The sequence below is a fragment of the Neovison vison genome, chromosome 13 (assembly GCF_020171115.1).
Source record: "Neovison vison isolate M4711 chromosome 13, ASM_NN_V1, whole genome shotgun sequence".
Taxonomy (NCBI): Eukaryota; Metazoa; Chordata; class Mammalia; order Carnivora; family Mustelidae; genus Neogale; species Neogale vison.
Window position 1 is genome coordinate 27,448,691 of NC_058103.1, and position 19,467 is coordinate 27,468,157.

Genomic DNA, 19,467 nt, shown 5'->3' on the forward strand with positions numbered 1-19,467 from the left:
ATTTGTAAGCCTGGTACAAGGGGAAGGAGGAAGGTGTGGAAGTGCTCTGAGGATTAAACCAACAAAGCTGAGAAGAAACAGCCTAGAAAGAGGAAAAGCAAGAGAGGTGGGGTCCTGGCAGCCGACGAGGGGCAGGGTGCAGGAAGGAAGGGGTGGCCAGGGGTTAAGTGCTGGAAGGACCACAGGATGAAGGCCACTGACACTGTGACAAGCAATGTCAGTGTGTGGCAGCTAGGGGAAGCAAGGTGGGAGGAGGGAGAGAAAGTAAGCATACGCGAACGACCCCTATGCAGAAATGTGCCCTACAGGAGAGCAGAGCTATGCAGCCGTGATTCAATGGCACGTGGAATGAAGGACAGTGTTTTTAATGGGCGACTTAGTACAGCATGACTGCATGCTGATCGGAACAATCCAGCACAAAGGGGAAAACCCATGGGGACCAAGAACAAGGTACATTAGGAAGAAAAGGTATAAATTCTTCAAACAGCTTGACAAGCTGAATAATCTTTAATTACTCAAAATGCCGATTAAAAAAAAGAACATTCTCTTTTTAACTATCAAGGATTAGAGATGTTAGTAAACAGGTGAAGATCTTAGAGGCATGTATCTGTTGTTATTAGAAGCAATTCTGAAGGTAAAACGAAAATGTTTTTGAGAGTTATTTTAACAGGAGAAAGCCGAGTTTGTGTTAGTAATGTCATAAAACTATTCTTTTCTACAAAATTTGCTTTTCGAGAGGATACCATAAGCTCGAGTTAAAAATGCCTAACCTCCTTATTTCCTACCATTTCCACGGATAGACTCTACTCACAGGCTGCACTGATTCAGTCTGTAGAATTTGTGTCGTGCAACACAGAGTCTCCACACGTACTTGGCAGTTTCCATGTCTTCCTAGCAAAGGAAATATTGCACAAAGTAAACGAGAACACATTTATGACTTGATGCAGAGTTTGTCTGAGGACAAGACATAATTGCAGGATATAGTATATCAAAGTCACTTTAAACACACTGTGGTTCTTTCATTTTCCAATGCTGTGCCTATCATACAAATGCCGAAAACAATAACAAAAACAAAGAACACCATTCTAAGGTTTGACTCTTCCATGAAACTGTTTGAAAGTAATGTCGAAATTTTAAAATTATGAAAATAATCGACTTTTATTTTGACAAAGATAGGCAAAGACAATTTGAAACAAGATATTTGAGTCAGTGACTTAATACTGCCTTTGTCAATAGCAAAACTGAGTAACTGTGAAATAGTATTTCTACCGAGCCCTTCGCTTAGCAATGGAAATTAAGATATCAGTGCTCACTTTCTCTCCTATTTAGTCCCTTAGGTTTAACTTAAAAATCATCATACTAGATAGTATTTATCCAAGGACTCATTCATTCAATAGTATTGACTAAGCAACTACTTTTTCCAAGGGCTATTAAGCAAAATGCTATAAAATTTTACATTTTATGTAAGTATTATGTATTACAATTTTAATGTCACCTCCCTCCCCCAACACACACAAAGAAATGCTAACCTGTTAACTTTTAGGAAAAACATTCCACATAGATTCCTAATGTTTACTCACAGTTTGAAACTGGATGGTCTCCTCTTTATTGGCCAGCTCTAATGCAAAGAAGGACTTATTGTGGGACATGTTAGCAATATCATGCCACCTAAAGAACAACAAATTGAAAACAGCAATGTGAGTTCTACCTGGAAGACAGAATATATGATTTTCCTTCTCAAGCTTGAGGTTGTCAAGCTAACATTTGTTAATGATTTTAGAAAGAAAACAGTTGTTTTAATCAGCTAACATGCATCTTCTCACTGAAGTGACAATAGCTAGTTGCAAAAAGTAAATACACGTAGACTAAGTAAAGGCAAAGAGTACTTAAATATGTAAGATCTCTTTATCCTCATTTACCAGATTAGTTGGATCAAAGATCCCTATCTTAGCTACTTCTCAATGCCTCCTTCATTCATTCAACAAACATCTTCAAGGGCACCCATTATAGGCAATGCCAGAAACTGTGTTAGGTCCCCAGGATACTAAGATCAGTGAGGCGCAGTACAGGGCTTCCCTCAAACCCAAAGCATGAACTGTTCTGGATGAGTTCACTGGGATTCAAAATCCTGTCTTATATTTTTTTTAGCTGTATTTGACATTTAGATTTTACATGTTAATATTTTATTACATAACTATGTAATTTTATGAAAGGGAAAAATGTGTCTGAAAGAAAAAATTTACTCTTCTTTATCCTCTCCATTACATTGGATTTATTTCTTTTAAATTTATTTAAATAAATAAAATTTATTTGCAGTGATCCAATGTTCGTTGTGGGTGTTTTTAAGATTTTATTTTTAAGTAATATCTACATCCAACATGGGACTCGAGCTTACAGCCCGAGATCATGAGTCACATGTTCTACTGACTGAACCAGCCAGGTGCCCCTCAATGTTTGATTGCTAAACCTAAAGGTTTTTGGCATCACACAAAAGAAGGCAATTTTAAAAACTCCTATCCAGTGAGATAGAAGCTGGCTGACTGGCTTCAGTTTTCAAGTGGCCCTTTGGGCACCATTAGTCCAGCCCAATCTGGTGTAGTCCAGATCCTTCTCTGGCCCCTATCCCCAAGTCACAAGTTGGGAAGACTTAAATGAGGAGTACTGCCCGACCCAGGGCAACATGGTCTAGGACTGGGTGTCTGCTCCTCAAGCCAGGTACACTCTCCATGGTCATAATTGCTACGGAGAATCTGAGCCCCAAAGCCAGAAGTAAAGCAAAAGAAATAAAAAATGTCAGCTTAGGGGGAAAAAAAATCTTCAAAGGAAAAACCAGTTCTCAAGAAGAAATAGTCAGGATGGTTTTTAGAGGGCTTGAGTTGTGGGGAATTAAGTTCCTTTTCATAAAAGAAGCCATTTAACACAGTGGTTAAGAGCCACCCGAAGTGGAAAACTGGAGTTCTTGGTCATGCCAGTTAGTAACTGGGTGACCTGAAGCAAATCACTTTGTTTTCCAAGTCTCAATTATCCTCTGCTCAGAGTTGTGAAGACCACATGAGAAAACACACAGAGAGCACTTAGCACAGCGCTCAATGGTTAAATACAAAGGAACTCAGAACCAAAAAGGGTATAATGTTTTATTGCTCTACAAAAGCAATATAAACTTTTAATTTTTCATGAGTAATAGAATCAAAGTAAATAGGCTCTCAGAGTAAAACTGGAACTATTTCTGTGAAATGACACTTTGGATCTTCTAGGGGATGGACTTTAAGGAATGAAAAAAGAGGGACTGAGCAACATGATCCAATTTGCTATCTTTAAGATATAATTTGGGGGGCGCCTGGGTGGCTCAGTGGGTTAAGCCACTGCCTTCGGCTCAGGTCATGATCTCAGGGTCCTGGGATCGAGTCCCACATTGGGCTCTCTGCTCAGCAGGGGCCTGCTTCCCTTCCCCTCTCTCTGCCTGCCTCTCTGCTTTCTGTGATCTCTTTCTGTCAAATAAATAAATAAAATCTTTAAAAAAAAAAAAAAAAAAAGATATAATTTGGAACCCAGAAATTTAAACCACCTGAAATTTCACTTTTGGGGTCAGCCACTATTGGCTTATTTCCGTAGGTCCTCCTTTTCTTCTTTCTCACTACATACATTCTAAGATTTCCACCAATGACTAGTATCACATTTTTACAATCAGGGAAAAAAAAAAGTGAACATTATACAAAAGTATTTGAACTTAGCTTAACCAAAAAAAAAGAAAAAGAAAAGAAAGAAAAAAAAAGAAATTTGCTTAGAAGTTGGTATTTAAGGAATTTTGGTACATAACTAGAGTCAGAAAAAGGCCCAGATTTCCACAAACGGACAGTCCTAGAAGTTGGAGCTGGAATTAAAAACTCACATCGAAACAAAGAATGGCCTCCATATGGTAAGAAAAGGGTCAGACACCTAAAGCATTTCATAAGCAGGCCATCCTCACAAGCATTGTTTTCCACACTTTTGATTTTCAAGAAAGTGGCTCATGAAAGAACCACTGCAGTCGGGGGTTGTTTTATTCTCCGAAGGGCATCTTTCCATTCCCTAGTGAGACAGCCAGAGACTTGTGGGCCATTACTAGTTGAGGTACTAAAACCTGTCACCAGGAGGAGCCACCCACCGTGCACAGAAGGACATAAGAAAAGTACCTGAATACCACAGGAGGCCTTCCGTTCTTGTGTTTCACAAAGATCCCTTCAAGACACGCTCCAATGCATATGTCACTGCCTTGGCTATCCTGGAAGGAGAAAGCACAGAAAGCAGCAGTCCGGCACCAGCCGCATGACAGCTGTGACAACCACGCCCAGCTCCCTGGGCTGCTTTCCCAGACAGAAGACGCTCAGAAGACCTACCCTGGAGGGCAAAGTCTGAAAGGAATCAAGGCATCACCTTGACAATAGGTATGAAAATAGAAAGCCCTGGGCTCCTTAAGGAACTCCACTTCAAGAGCATTTCTTTTTTTTTTTTTAATTTTTTATAAACATATATTTTTATCCCCAGGGGTACAGGTCTGTGAATACCAGGTTTACACACTTCACAGCACTCACCAAAGCACATACCCTCCCCAATGTCCATAACCCCACCCCCCTACTCCCAACCCCCCTCCCCGCAGCAACCCTCAGTTTGTTTTGTGAGATTAAGAGTATCACTCTTCGCAGATGATATGATACTATATGTGGAAAACCCAAAAGACTCCACTCCAAAACTGCTAGAACTTGTACAGGAATTCAGTAAAGTGTCAGGATATAAAATCAATGCACAGAAATCCGTTGCATTTCTCTACACCAACAAGACAGAAGAAAGAGCATTTCAAAGAACAAACTGCCAAACAGTAATGTGTTTCACTGTGACATTTTGGTCACAGGATCTCGCTTTCAAGTTTGCAGGCTTCTGCACATCTCCAGCCTCTACACGGGAGGATGTCCCCGGGCCTCCCCGCAATCCTCTCAAAGCTCTCAACACTAATCTGGAGAGCCCCGGCCTCCGGGCTATGCTCACCTTCGCAGGGTAGCTCTCTTCTCCGTAGCCGTCCATTCTCTCTACCTCCTGCATGTACAGCATTTCTGCATCAGGAGCGGTGAGCCTTCTGCAACCCAAAAGATGTGAGATCGATCACCAAACCAAAAATGGAAAAAAAAAAAAAAAAAGGCAATTCTAAAAGGCTACATACCAATTTTGCATTAGACCTCCACAAACATTTTGGTTTTTAGGCAGCTGAAATTCGTTATACCGATCCATCGACATCGACTGAAAACCAGCTATGTGCACAGCACAGTGCTGCCTGCTAAGGGTTAGTCATAAAGATCCTCTTCCTGTACTTCAGGCAGGCAAGGGGGACACAGAGAATAAAACTCCACAAAAATCTTCACTGAAAGCTGGAATTCATTCTAAACCATTCAGCAACTGCTCATTATCCAAAATATTAGGCAATACTAAGCCTCATGTGCTAAATGCCAAATGACTGATCCAGGAAATAAGGGTTAAAAGATTATAAATAACAAGGATAGGTAGGAAGGCCACGTGGGGCTCAACTATACGGAGACTCACCTTCCAGGCCTCACTCTCTGCTGCTCCTCCACATCCACAAGGCAGCCCACATGGCAACCAAGCCATGGTGCTCCCTCATGCCTCCCGACCTCTGCGCACACGCATCCCTCTTTCCAGCACACCTGTCACTCACCCGTGCACCTGATCAATCCCTAATTATCTTGGAAGAGTTGACCTATGTATCACCCCTCTGTCAGCTCCCATGATTGCCCTGGGTCTAAGTCAGATGCCCCTGCTCAGTGCAGCCCCAGCACATTCTATGCACACTTCCCCCACTGCGCTCCTATCACATTGTTAGTTTATAATTACTATCCCCCTGGGTCGTCCAGCCCACCCCTTAGACTCCAAAGCAGGGAATAAATTCTATGATGGCAGGGAATTCTATTTATCTTCATGCCACAGCATCCTGCCTCATACAGAGCAATAGTACTAAGCTATCTTTTTATTTTTTTTTAAGATTTTATTTATTTATTTCAGACAGACAGAGTCTGTGTACGAGCAGGGGGGAGGGGAGGAAGCAGGTTCCCTGCTGAGCAGGGAGCTGGAGGCAAGGTTCAATCCCAGAACCCTAGGATCACAACATGAGCATGAAAGATAGTTGCTTAATCGCCTGAGCCACCCAGGTACCTCCTAAACTTCCTTTTTAAAAAGATGCACAAACAAGTGCATGCAAGTAACAAGAGATAGGGTGATGTGTGCCTGAAGGATCTATTATACTAGTGAGGAAAAAAAAGGCTCATTTGGGACAGCAAAAAAATGAAGCTGGAAAAGCAGGATGTGACCAACTTGGGGGAAGCCTTTAATTGCAGCGCTAATGAACTCAGGCTAGGAGAAAGCCAGAGAAGAGTCATGAACACTTGGGAAGAAAAGGAAGGGAGATGAAAAGAAAGTGATATTTTAAGATTAATCTTTAGTGAGCAACTATATGGATTTGAGGGGGGAGAGACTAAAGACCATAGGTTATCTTTTTTTTAAGATTTTATTTATTTATTTGACAGACAGAGATTACAAGTAGGCAGAAAGGCAGGCAGAGAGAGAGAGAGAGAGAAGCAGGCTTCCTGCCAAGCAGAGAGCCCAATGTGGGGCTTGATCCCAGTACTCTTGGATCATGACCTGAGCGGAAGGCAGAGGCTTTAACCCACGGAGCCACCCAGGCGCCCCATCCAAAGGTTATTTTTAATGCAAGGGGATGAACAATAGGATATAATCAGACAGACCTAGGTTCAAATCCCATCTCTACCCCATGTAACTGTGGGCAAGTGACCTAGTCTTTTTGAGCTTGGTTTCTCCAATCTGTAAGAAGAGTATCATTTACCTTAAAGAGTGGTTATAGGAATGGAATGGAATGGAACTGTGTGGTACTTGGTTCAGACGAAGACTAGCATTCTCTGGGGGGAGGCTTTTCTCATAGACGACACACCCAGATGCATTACCAAAGAAAGTCCTTACCGACCCAAAAGCGCGGGTCAGGGCGATAAGCCCTCTGACACAACAAGCACGGTGTCAGAGCGCCACAGCTCTCCGCACAGATTCCCGAGAAGAAAATAAACAGCTTCCAAAGGTGGGCGGGGGGGGTGGGTGCGGTGGGGGGCGGAGGATAAAGACCCCATGGGTGCTGCACCATCAAAGGAAACAAGCCTCCCTGGTCTTGCACTAACGCACGCGGACTATGTTACCACCAAACCCTTCACCACAGGGAGTGAAGCCGAGTACGGCTTCCACTTCTCCCCGCATCCTCGGTAAACGCCGCTCCTAGGCCAGCTGACGCCCGGACCTGCTCGGAGCAGCCCCCCGCGCCCCGCCCCCCATCGCAGTCCCGGCGGCAGCAGCGGTAAAGCGCCGAGGGTCCCTGCGCCAACACCGAGTTCCCAGGCAGCCCCGCTTTGCTTCCGGACTCTCGCCATTTCTTATTTCTTAGCGTTACCTGTATTTCTGATGCAGTAAGGCCACTTTTTGGGTTGCTTCTTCCAATACTTTTTCATCTTGTAGCCACCCCTGAAGAGAACACAGAGCCGTGAGTATGTGAAGTATGTGAACAAGCCACTGACTGTTCGTGGCTCTCCTGGCTCTCGGGCAGCATTCGGACTAGTGTTGGTCTGGGGGGTGTTTACTGAAGCCGGTGGTCATGATCTTGCTAAGGAGCGAAGTAGCTTCTGCTCAGGAGCCAAACACCCGCCCTGCCCGCCGTGCCCTCTCAGTTCCTCCCGGAGAGGTTCCAGCTGCGTTCTTTCAGGCTGGGAATGCGCATCGGCCAGTTCCGAGCCCCGACAGCCTGGGCACTCCCTGGCTGGCTGTGCGGACGCTCAGAAGAGCATCGTGCCACCTCCCTTGGTTGTTCCAAAGCGGTTCTCCTGTCGGTCACATCCGTCGTGCCTTTAAAAAGTAGACAGCGCTGTCTCCCTGCCGTCTACTTTTTACACTGCTACTGAGAAGCCACACTCATTGCCACAGAACTGTGAGGTTTTGAGCCTTCAGGAAAAAGCAAAACCTCTGTGTGGTTCCTCAGAAGGTGGAAGGGAATCTCTCTCTTAGACTCACACCCAAGCACAAAACAAATCTCTCTGGCTGCAGCCCAGGGAATGCACACCTTCCCTCTCTGTGGGTTTACAAAGACTGGTGATACAACAAGGGAAGCATTTACACTTGAGTTGTTTATAAGAGTCAACTGTTTTAGCCCTATTCCAGCCTAGCCAGTCTACCATACGGACTTCATTCCACGGGTTATTAAGGATATGGAAATAAACTATTTATAAAAACCCCAGTGTCAAAAGAAGTTCTTACCACTGGAAACAAGGCAAATTTCTGAAGAAAGTCCTGGGATTCATACTGATCAAAGTCACCAAAATCAGCTATACAAAATGACAAATATTCATGTCAATTATATTTAATTTGCACAGGAAGCATGCACAACTAAATTCAATATGCAGAATATAGATAGTACACTTATGATTTAGAGGTCAAATATGCCTTACAGCTATATAAAGTGTGTATTTTATAAAAAGTCTTTTAAAAAAATTTAATTAGGTAGATTCCTGTGTTTGACTTGGAAAAATGCCTACTAATAAAATTAAAAAATAAGTTACAAACTGCATGTATTAAGATCTCATTTCTAATAATTAACAAAGAAAGAAAATCTGCCCTATAATCACATGTGCTTACTTATTTATGCACAGGAAGATGTCAGAAAGAAACCAAACTGTTTATAGCAATGATCACCTCTAGGGAATGGAATCACATCACTTCAAGATGTATCACTTCAGGTGTATTTATTTAGAGATTGTTTGTTATTTAAAAAAAAAAAAAAAAAGGACAGCTCAGCAAAGATCTTATGAAAAACTCTTAAAGCCAGTGATTATTCTGATTAAGTTTCAGTTTCCAAGATTAAATGCCAGTTATCATTTGAAATAATGCCCCATCATAAGTCTTCCCAAAGTATATACATACAGGTAAATACATATTGACTAGACATGAAAAATAATTCAAACAATTCAAAATTGTTTGTGAAATGCAAAACTTTATCTATTATGATTGATAATGCCGTATAATCCAGGACAAGTGCATAAGAAAGAAACCCAATAAATGAGGTATACTTAGAGTATAAGTGAACAGAAGGGTCCCAGGTGGCTCGTCAGTTAAGCACCTGATTGTTGATTTCAGCTCAGGTCATGATCTCGGGGCCCTAAGATTGAGCCCTGCATCAGGCTCCTCACTCAGCAGGGAATCTGCTTGAGGATTCTCTCCCTCTGCCCCCCTCACCCCTCTCTCAGAAAAAATTAATAAACATATCTTTAAAGAAAAAAAGTGTAAGTAAACATAATTTCATCAACCTCACTTCCTAAAATACTAGTTAGCTACAGATCAAGCCCTTGAACTAAATATTAGTTAGCTATAGATCAAGTCCTTGAATTGTGTGTGTGTGTGTGTGTGTGTGTTTCTCTAATGTTGGTCTGTTTGCTCTGTTGACATATGCTACCAGGCTTACCCTTCCAAAGTCTCTTATTTCGCAGAAGTAACCCAAACTCATTTTTTCCTGCAAGAAAACTGATTTCACCAATACATAAACACTACTATATGAAGTCAGTAACTTTAAGAATCCCTTGCTGTTTTTGTTATAACACACATTTTTTAAAGGATTTTATTTATCCATTTGAGAGAGAGAGAGCAAGGGAGAGAGAGAGTGCGCGAAAGGACATAAGCAGTTGGATGGGGCACAGGGAGAGGGAGAAGCAGACTTCCTGCTGAGCCTGGAGCCAGATGAGGGGCCCCATCTCCCAGGACTCCAGGATCATGACCGGAGCTAAAGGCAGACGCTTAACTGACTGAGCCACCCAGGCACCCCAACACACATTTTTTTCTTTAAAGATCTTTTTTTTTTTTTTTAAAGTAATGCCCACACCCAACATGGGGCTTTAACTTACAACTCTGAGATCAAAAGTCCCGTGCTCCACTGACTAAGGCAGCCAGGCGCCCTGGTTATAACACACATCTTAATCTGATAATATGTATTACACCATCAACTGTCATTATTTACCTTGAACAGCCAAGCCTGCTAGCTGAATTGCTTGTTCTAATGTACAAGGAATGTTTCCTTCCAAGATATCTTTCTTCAGCTGCAGATAATACTGATACCTACAAAAAAGTCAATTTCAAAAAGTCAATATCAATATGACCTCCAGTGGAGAGGCAATGCATTCTACAGTAATTTGGTAGAGGATCATAAACTAGTCAAAGAAAACCTTAACCCCAGATGGCTTCAAAAAATGGCAAGAATACCGCTGACCATATCTATACCTACACACACATACACAGGCATGCATGTGGGCACACACACACACACACACAATGTAATCAATTTGTTGAGTTCCTTATGCTTAACTGTAGTTATTTCAAAGCTACAACCACCCAGAAAACAATTGGTCACCTTTCTAATGCCCTGTAAGACAGTTCCTACATTTTGTTCTGTGTAGTTGGAGACACAGACAATCCATGGCCAATCTTTACTTTAAAAACTCTGACTAGTAACCCAGTAATACAAGACTCTGATAGAAATTACTTGTTCTGATAGAGTTTCCCTAGCCCTAGATAGTAAAACCAAGAGAAAATGCTTCCTGATATTTCAGATCAGGCTTTTATTAAAATATTTTTTGATGGACTCTCCAAAAGAACAGCTGCTATGATGCTTTCTTAATATTCTTGTAATGTGGGTTTACTTCTGTTTACACTTTCAACCTCTGGGGCACAAATCACCAGCACAAGCTTTAGTCAAGCAGATCTAGTGAAATTCCAGTTCTCCAATGTAGCATGTTGAATGAACTTGGGCAAGTCTGTGGTTTTAATGATCACCAGTAAAAAAGGGGTATGGTCACCCCTTCGCAGGTCAGCAGTGTTTCATCTGTATCACGACTCTATTCTGACAAAGTTCTACAGTGACCTATGCTGCCTTCCTTTTATGTATTCATTTAACCTGTAATTCCTAGGGCCTACTACACGTCAAACATTGTTCTAGATGCTGGGGTACAATGGTGGATGAAGATCCACCAATGCTCTGCCTGTACAGTAGAGCCACCTTGAATCCAGGATGTCTCCCAGATTTGGCATCTGTGAATTACAACCTAGTTGCTGTTCGTACTGGAATTCCCCTTTCATCATTTCACCTCCTTTTATCATAATATCATCTTCTTTTATTTTAGCTAGTTCTGAGGTCTCCATTCTTTGTTACCCAAAAACCTCACCAAAACACCATCCATTCAGATAAGAATATAGATCCAACTGATCCCCTTCTGCCTGCTAGTAGCAGAATCGATCCATTTCCCTCAACTGAGAAGCAGAACGCTGATAGCTCTGGGATCTTGTCAAAGAAAACTTCACACCTTCTACGAAGCAGCTCCTTCCAGAAGCCTATTTAAAGAAGATTGTACTGAGAGAAGTCTATCTCTTGAACATGTCATCCACATATACCACTAAATAATCCAGGTTCTTTCCTTAAACCAAATCACTGGGAAGCAACATACCTGGACCAAATTAATTTAGTCTCCCACAGACATGTGCTATTTTTTGGTGTGGGGTTTGTTTTTTTTTTTTTGCCTTGTATTAAAATTTTTTATTATAAGAGTTGATTCCATTTGCTCTCAAATGTTCATTGCTGGTTCAATGTCTTTTCTATAAAATCCCATCTGGAAATTTCCTTTTGAGTGATACACCAAAAAAAATCTGTCACATTCAAACCATAACAGACTCTTAATCTCAGGAAACAAACTGAGAGTTGCTGGGGGTGTGGGGGTTAGGGATGGGGTAGCTAGGTGATGGACATTGGGGAGGGTGCTATGGTGAGTGCCATGAAGTGTATAACACTGATGATTCATAGACATGTACCCCTGAGGCAAATAATACATTATATGTTAATTTTTTAAAAAAAGAAGAAAAAAAAGAAAATCTGTCATGTTTGCAAACTGATATGCTTTTTATCAGATAAAGGATGATGGGACTCAGAATATTCCTTCTTTTGCCCTTGACTGCCATGAAGCTCGGAGTTAGAACCCAGGCACAGGCACACTGCTTCCCCTCTCATTACCCTCTTAACCACCATCTCCACCATATAATGGCAGCTACTTGTACCGATGAGGTGCCAAAGCTCAGACGTGAAGGGATATGCTCACATCCGCAAAGGTACCCTCAGCTGCAGTTTGAATCCAGGTCAGGACGGCCTCAAAGTGCATGTCTGTCACAAATCTCCAGTTAAGGAGTTTTCTAGTATTTTTATCACATTTCTTTAGGTTTTTTTTTTTATCCTAGAGTCCATATGAATACAATGCTTGAGAGCAAGGACTCAGAAGGCAGCCTTCTCGAGTTTAAAATCCCAGCTCCAGGGATGCCTGGGTGGCTCAGTGGGTTAAAGCCTCTGCCTTCGGCTCAGGTCATGATCCCAGGGTCCTGGGATCGAGCCCCACATTGGGCTCTCTGCTCAGTGGGGAGCCTGCTTCCCCCTCTCTCTCTGACTGTCTGTGATCTCTGTCTGTCAAGTAAATAAATAAAAAAAAACTTAAAAAATTAAATTAAATTAAATTAAATCCCAGCTCCATACTGGCAGTGTAACGCTGGGCAAAATATTTAGCCTTTCTGTGTCTTGGTTTCTTCAACTACAAACTGGACAATCATACCTACTTTGTAGGACTCGTTGTGAGGACTAAGTGAATGATTAAATATAAAGGGCTTAGAACAATGCCTGACATTGAGTAAGAAAGGGAAATGGTTGCTTTTATTATTATCTCATTGTATTGTTCCCAAAATCCTTTAATGGAAGCAAGCAGGGTGTATGATATATATGGATATGCATATATCTCAATATATGTTTATATACATGTATGTGTATATGCATACAGGTATGTATATATTTAAGTATTTACATGAAAGGGCCAAGAAATTTTACTTCAAAGGCATTATCAGTTTCTGTGAACACTTTTTGTTAAAATGATAATATGTTGGTGAGGCTAAGGATGGTTTACAAATATATTTTTTCAATGTTTATTATAAAAAGAATTAAAATACAACGCAGCAATAAAATGTAACATGCAAACTTTTATTCCTTACAAACAGTTCTGAATTCAAGAAACTGCACATCTTAATTCTAAGCAAGCATTCCATAAATTTGCCCAAAGTCAAATGCTGATTAAAACTAAATAGATGTTTTATCTAAATCTTACCAAATTATCAACTTTCTAATATAAAATATTTTTACACAAGAAATATTACATTGAGTAATTATAATAAATAGGTTGCCCCATTCTCCCCAATAGAAATTTCAAATAATATATATAGAAATGTAGTCTTTTTCCTTCACTTGTTTTTTCTTAGGCTAGTATTAGAAGGCTAATGTGGAGGTATTGGCATTTTTATGTTTTAAGTTTTATTATGGAATTTTGGAAACAGATATAGAGAGAACAAGTCCAGTGAACCCACATATCCTTATCACACAGCCTCAAACATCAACTTGACCCATGCCCTGTTCTTCTACCGTCTCCCCTTCCCCACCCAAGCATTTTACGTCAAATGTCAGATATCACAGCATCATACTTAAAATATTTTAGTAGATATCTGTAAGAGGTAAGCTTTAAAAAAGCACACACACACACACACACACACACGTTTTTAACATACCCAATAAAATGGGCAACAATGTCCTAAAGTTACCCAGTACCTGGTCCATATGCAATTGTTGTGATTGCCTCAAAAACGCATTTTTTAAATATTTTATTTTTAAGTAATCTCTACACCCAACATGGAGCTTGAACTTATAACCCTGAGGTCAAGAGTCACATACATGCTCTACTGGATAAGCCAGCCAGGCACCCCTCAAAAATATATTTTTACAGTTAAAAAAAAAATCAGTATCTAAACAAGTTCCAGGGCACCTGGGTGGCTCAGTTGGTTGAGTGACTGTCTTTGGTTCAGGTCATGATCCCAGAGTCCTGGGATCGAGTCCCACATCAGGCTCCCAGCTGCACTGGGAGTCTGCTTCTCCCTCTGACCTTCCCTCTCATGCTCTCTCACTCTGTCTCTCTCTCTCTCAAATAAATAAATAAATACAATCTTTAAAAAAAAAATAAATTCCACAGGCCACATTCGATTGACAGTTCTCTCTTAATTTTGAAAAGAAAAATTCCTCCTCTTTATGTTCATGTCATTTGTATTCAAAATAGTGCGATGGGTCATGCAGAATTCCCTATACATTCTGGATTTGTCTGATTGCACTCTTGTAGAGTTAGGTTCAGGGCAGTGTTGTCTAACAGAACTTCCTGCAGTGATAAAAGTGATGTCTATCTGTCCTGTCCAATATGGGAGCCATTAGACACATGTGGCTACTGAGTTATTAAAATGTGGCTAGTGTGACTGAGGAACTGAGAAGGAGTCTTAAAGGAACATGGCTTAGCTGAGAGTGGAACCCATTTTATCCTTTTGCTGCCTGGAGTACGAATGTGATAGCTAGACCTTCTCTAGAACTCTCTGACAATGAGATTCCGTAGCGAATGGAAAGAACATGCTGAGCAACGTAGAACAGTAAGAAAGAACATGGGTCCCTGAAGACTTTGTGGAGCAGTATAAGCTCAGTGTGGCTGACCTCTGGACTTCCTTTAAGAAATGAAAGATATTTACGGCTTTTGTTACATGCAGCCAAACTTTAACAACAACTTCTCTAACAGGTTCTCTTCCACCTCATGGACGTGCACTCCTACTGACTGAATCTACCAGGCCCGCTCTCCCTCTCCTTCCTGTCTAGTTTATAGCATATACCTACCTAACTGGTCTCCTAACTATATTGCCACCTCTAAGCTGCCTTCCATGATGGGTGACATTGGTAAAATACAAATGTCATCTTTCCATTCCGTTAAAATTCAAAAATGTCTTTCCTCAGTGTACCATGACTTTATGACTAGGACATTCCTATTTTTCAAATCTCCTCTCCATATTCCAGGTAATATCTGAAATTTCTGGAAAACATCAGTGACTTTCATTCTCTCCCCTACTCTGCACAAGCTAATCCCTCTAACTAGAAAATTCCTCATGAAATTCTTGTTCCCCCCACCTGCCCCACCCCTAGGAATCTAGCGTTAATTAAAGCATTTATCATCATAATAAACTGTAATTGTTTATCTACATGGGCTGTCAGTTCCACAGGACTCCAGTGACTCCTCCAGGGTAGAATTAAAGCCTATTCACTTGTACATTCATCTCCCAGGTAAGGAAGCTAGTTCTTATATCACACCATATTATATACTCAATGAATGTTTAAATAAATGAGTCAGTGATCAGTTATTTTTCCTCCTTGGTTCTACTTCTCTCATCAATATTTTTATCTCATCTCAGTTTTATAGTCAGTGCATATTTATCCCTATTACCTGATTCTTGCTTCTTTGGTTTTCTATCTTCTTGCAATAATTAACTGGCAAACTCAGTACTCGAAAAGAACATTACACAAACACAGGGCAGTACCAGGTTCTCACTATCTACAGGGCACTGTGTTAGATACTGTACGAAAGGTAAAGCTAAAGAAAACAGAGGTTTAAAATCCAAGAAAAAGATAACATATGTACACAAATAACTATAACAAAAGGCTGTAACAACTTCCATCTAACATAAGTACAAGCCAACTGTAGGGCAGTCCAGAGAAGGCAAAGCTCATTCCAGCCTAGGGACCACAGAAACTTCAGGGAGGAGGTGCCTTTTAAACTAAAATTCAGAGGATGAGTAGGATTCCAGTACATAAATACAAAAGATCTAGAACCCAAAGATGAAAAGGCATGCGGCATGTTCAGGGCACTGAAAGTATTCCAGCTTGGCTGAAAAGTAATATTAAATAGGGTTCCAAAGATAAGGTAGTGGTGGATTTGGGAGAACGTGAAAGAAAAACTCATGGATCCCAAATTTTATTCCTTGTTTTTTGGTTTGTCTTCAAGAAAAAAACAAACAAACATTTCGTTCCTCTATCCCACTCCTTAATATGCTCTTCCGTTTCTGCCTTGATCCCTTCTAAGTGTACTTATTGGCCTCTTCTTGTACCCTCCCAACTATCTACAAAATATACAGCGCCTGCAGTCAGAGAACTTTAAGAACCCTTCTGCACATTTCCCTGAGGAAAGAATACAGATTCTGAAACTTTCTAAAATCTCCTCTCGTTTCAGCATTACGAAGACCAGAAACAAAAGAACAAATTTGAAGAGGACAGCACTACAAGAGGAGTTCACAGCCCAGACAAAAACATCATCTTCCCCTTTAATGGCCAGTCTGTGCGAAACTGAAACTCTTGCTCTGCGCAAGGAAGCCCTCAGACAACCACAGACTGTGGCCGCCATGTAATCATGTGGCTGCACATGGGCGCTGGAGGCCACGGTTAGTCTGATCTCCTGACCTTAACCTCGGTGTCCCTCGGTGTCCCTTTTTTCATCTCACTAAGAGTGTTTCCTAAAAACAGAGAGCATGTTATTTCTCACCTGGTAATCTCCTGCTGCAGCTGAGAAACCGAAGGCACATAAAACACCACTCCAAAATAGACGGTCGGTTCCACAGCGTGTTTATCCAGCTGCTTCTTGAGAGGTTTTTCCAGATCTACCCACCGGCGCTGGTTTTGCTTGTTGTGGTACCAGAGGCTGAAGTAAGTGATCTGGAAAGAGGGAGAGTCACTGGTGGAGGCAGACGTGTACGAGAGAATGCCTATTCTTCTCACTGCTCTGGTTCGTGACCTGGGACCAAGTGACATCAGTCTCCTATTCCTTCTCTTCTTAAAAAGGGACAATACCGAAACCCGAAGAAAAGACACAAGACACCCCCCCCCATATATATCTAGATACGTGCAGGAAAAAGAGGTGAAAAGTCAACTACTCTTGCAGACTGTTTTTTGAACTCTGCACAGAAAAATGCATTAGAAAAATGATGCCTAGACACCAGAATGTAGCAGGTGCTACACCATTTTACAGAGTTTTAACAACAAAAAAATAACATATACTGAATAAATGTTTAGTTTTAAAATTGTCAAAATACTAAATGTATCATAATTGGTATTTTATAAGTACAAGTGGGGTTTTATCTAGAATACTGATCAGATAGTGTTAATCCAACTTCTCACTACTCTTGAATTTGGCTTCTATACATAAATTATTTCATGTAAATATTGTAAATTCTAGAAATATAGGTACAACTGCAACTCTTCTTTGCCCCCCCAATTTATTAGATACAAATTTAATGCAATCATAACTTTACAGTGGTAAATTCTCACATATACACAAATACACAAAAAGCCCTACATAGAGCAATAAGATAAAAAAATGCCCAGATATTAGCACTTAGATTGCACTTGCTGCAAAATGAAACTGTTCAGGGAAATCGATACTAGCTCTGGGCTTGGTCAAGCTGAAAAGGTTATTAATGCACTTAAGCATTAAAATGACAGCCTCAGGACACTGCTAATATTTATCTCAAAATCAGTTTACAGATCAAGGCAACTGGAAAAATTCCCTGCTTTGTTCTAGACTCTAGAGCAACACAGCCAAACAGAACTTTCTATGATGATGGAAATATTCTGTCTCCCAATATAGCAGCCACTAGCTGCCTGTGGCTATTGAGCACCTGGAATGTGATTAGTGCAGCTGAGGAAATAAATATTTAATGTTATTTAATTTTAATTGACTTAAATTAAATAGCTGCAAGTCTCTAGTGGCACTGTATTGGAAAATACAGCTTTAGAGCATCAATAAAACAAGAAATAATAATATTCGGGCTATATTTTTAACCTATAATCCTCATTCAAATAAAAAATGACTTTTTAATTTACAGGTGAAGAGTATACAAACAAACATGCTCTTAATATTCATTTCATCTTACAACTTTTTACAAAGGAAGAACTATAGCTTTAAAATGAGTCTCTTAATCAAACAAACGCGACAAAAGTGAGGAATGTGTCCATTTCCCCTTTGTAACCAAAGACCCAGAATGGTGCAGGAATTCAGTAAATTTTGTTGAAAGAACAAGTATTCCCTGGCTTCTTAGTTGTCACCCAAGCCATTATATTTGAATGAAATAGTCTAAACATTTCCTATGTACCAGGTTTTGTCTCAAGAAGGACAATATCATATATCAAATCACCACCACTATCTCATGAAACATATATGTGTGCGTGAAACTCTAAAGCCAGTGTTTGTCTAAGGATTGTCCCTGGACCACTTCTACCAGAATTACTGGAGAGCTTCTTGAGCTATTCAACTCCCAAGTAATTCCTATGCCCACTGGTGGATGAAAACCATTGCACTATAGCACACTGCCCTCCTAGAGTTATACAGGAACTGGTGTATGAACAACCTATCCTTGAGAAGCTGCACAGAAGTCAACTTTTGAAAATCCACACACACTTTAATATAGCAGAAAGTCTACATCTTATTGTGAACTATTTCCTGAAGTTATAATTATGTTTATAAAATGAATTACACGTTATCTGTAAGGATAGAGTATCTATTACATTTATAGAAAATGGATACTATTACTTCTTTCTTTTGAACTGCAACTTAGAGAAAAGAAAAGTCTCATTTAACAAAAAAACTGATACTTAAAGTCTGAAGCCCTGGGTTTAATTACTAATTGTTACTTGCTAAACTGGGAGGTAGAAAGTCAATCAGACCAATTCCATTTTCCCAAATGTAAAAGGGGGTAATAAGTGTAAGTAATATCTCCTTCACACCTCCATCGTGGGAACACAATACCAAACTTAAATGAATGTGTTTGCCACTAGAAAACCACTGTATTTTTTTCAGATATTTATTTATTTATTTGAGGGAGAGAGAGTCAAAGATAGCAAGAGAGAGCACAAATGGGGAGGAGAGGGAGAAGGAGGCTCCCCCCTGGGCAGGGAGCCCAACGCCTGTCTCAATCCCAGGACCCTAAGAATCATGACCTGAGCTGAAGGCAGATGCTTAACGAACTGAGCCACCCGGGCATCTCTAAAAAGATTTTACTTATTTATTTTAGAGAGAGAGAGAGCAGGGGCAGAGCATTACAGGGAGAGGGAGAGAAAGAATCTCCACCAGATTCCCTGCTGAGTGCGGAGCCAACACAGGACGCAATCTCACAGCCCTGAGATCACCTCCTGAGCTGAAATCGAGAGTTAGACACTTAACCAACTGAGCCACCCAGATGCCCCCAAAAGCCACCGTATTTTCCAATGATTATTTAGTGTTACCCACTCCACTAAACATCAGCAAAATAAATTATACACCCCCTCAAAAATAATTTTCTAATTACTTCCATTTATATGGACTGATTAAAACACATTTTGTTAATTGTATTTATGTTTTGTGTTTCATCTTCGAATTGGATTGAATGTAGGGCTCCTGCATGGCTCAGTAGTTGGGCTTC

At 40.7% G+C, this 19,467-nt stretch overlaps 1 protein-coding gene across 1 annotated transcript in view; it reads right to left on the reverse strand.

Annotated features, from left to right (window-relative positions):
- The window catches only part of PTPN21 (protein tyrosine phosphatase non-receptor type 21), an 80,087-nt gene that overhangs the window by 28,818 nt on the left and 31,802 nt on the right, over nt 1-19,467 (reverse strand). The window contains exons 3-10 of the mRNA XM_044231409.1: nt 16,557-16,726; nt 10,103-10,200; nt 8,353-8,420; nt 7,496-7,566; nt 5,023-5,110; nt 4,173-4,261; nt 1,581-1,668; nt 812-891 (exon numbers count right to left, since the gene is read on the reverse strand). Of these exons, the coding sequence (XP_044087344.1) occupies nt 812-891; nt 1,581-1,668; nt 4,173-4,261; nt 5,023-5,110; nt 7,496-7,566; nt 8,353-8,420; nt 10,103-10,200; nt 16,557-16,726 (752 nt within the window). The remainder of the gene's footprint in view (nt 1-811; nt 892-1,580; nt 1,669-4,172; nt 4,262-5,022; nt 5,111-7,495; nt 7,567-8,352; nt 8,421-10,102; nt 10,201-16,556; nt 16,727-19,467) is intronic.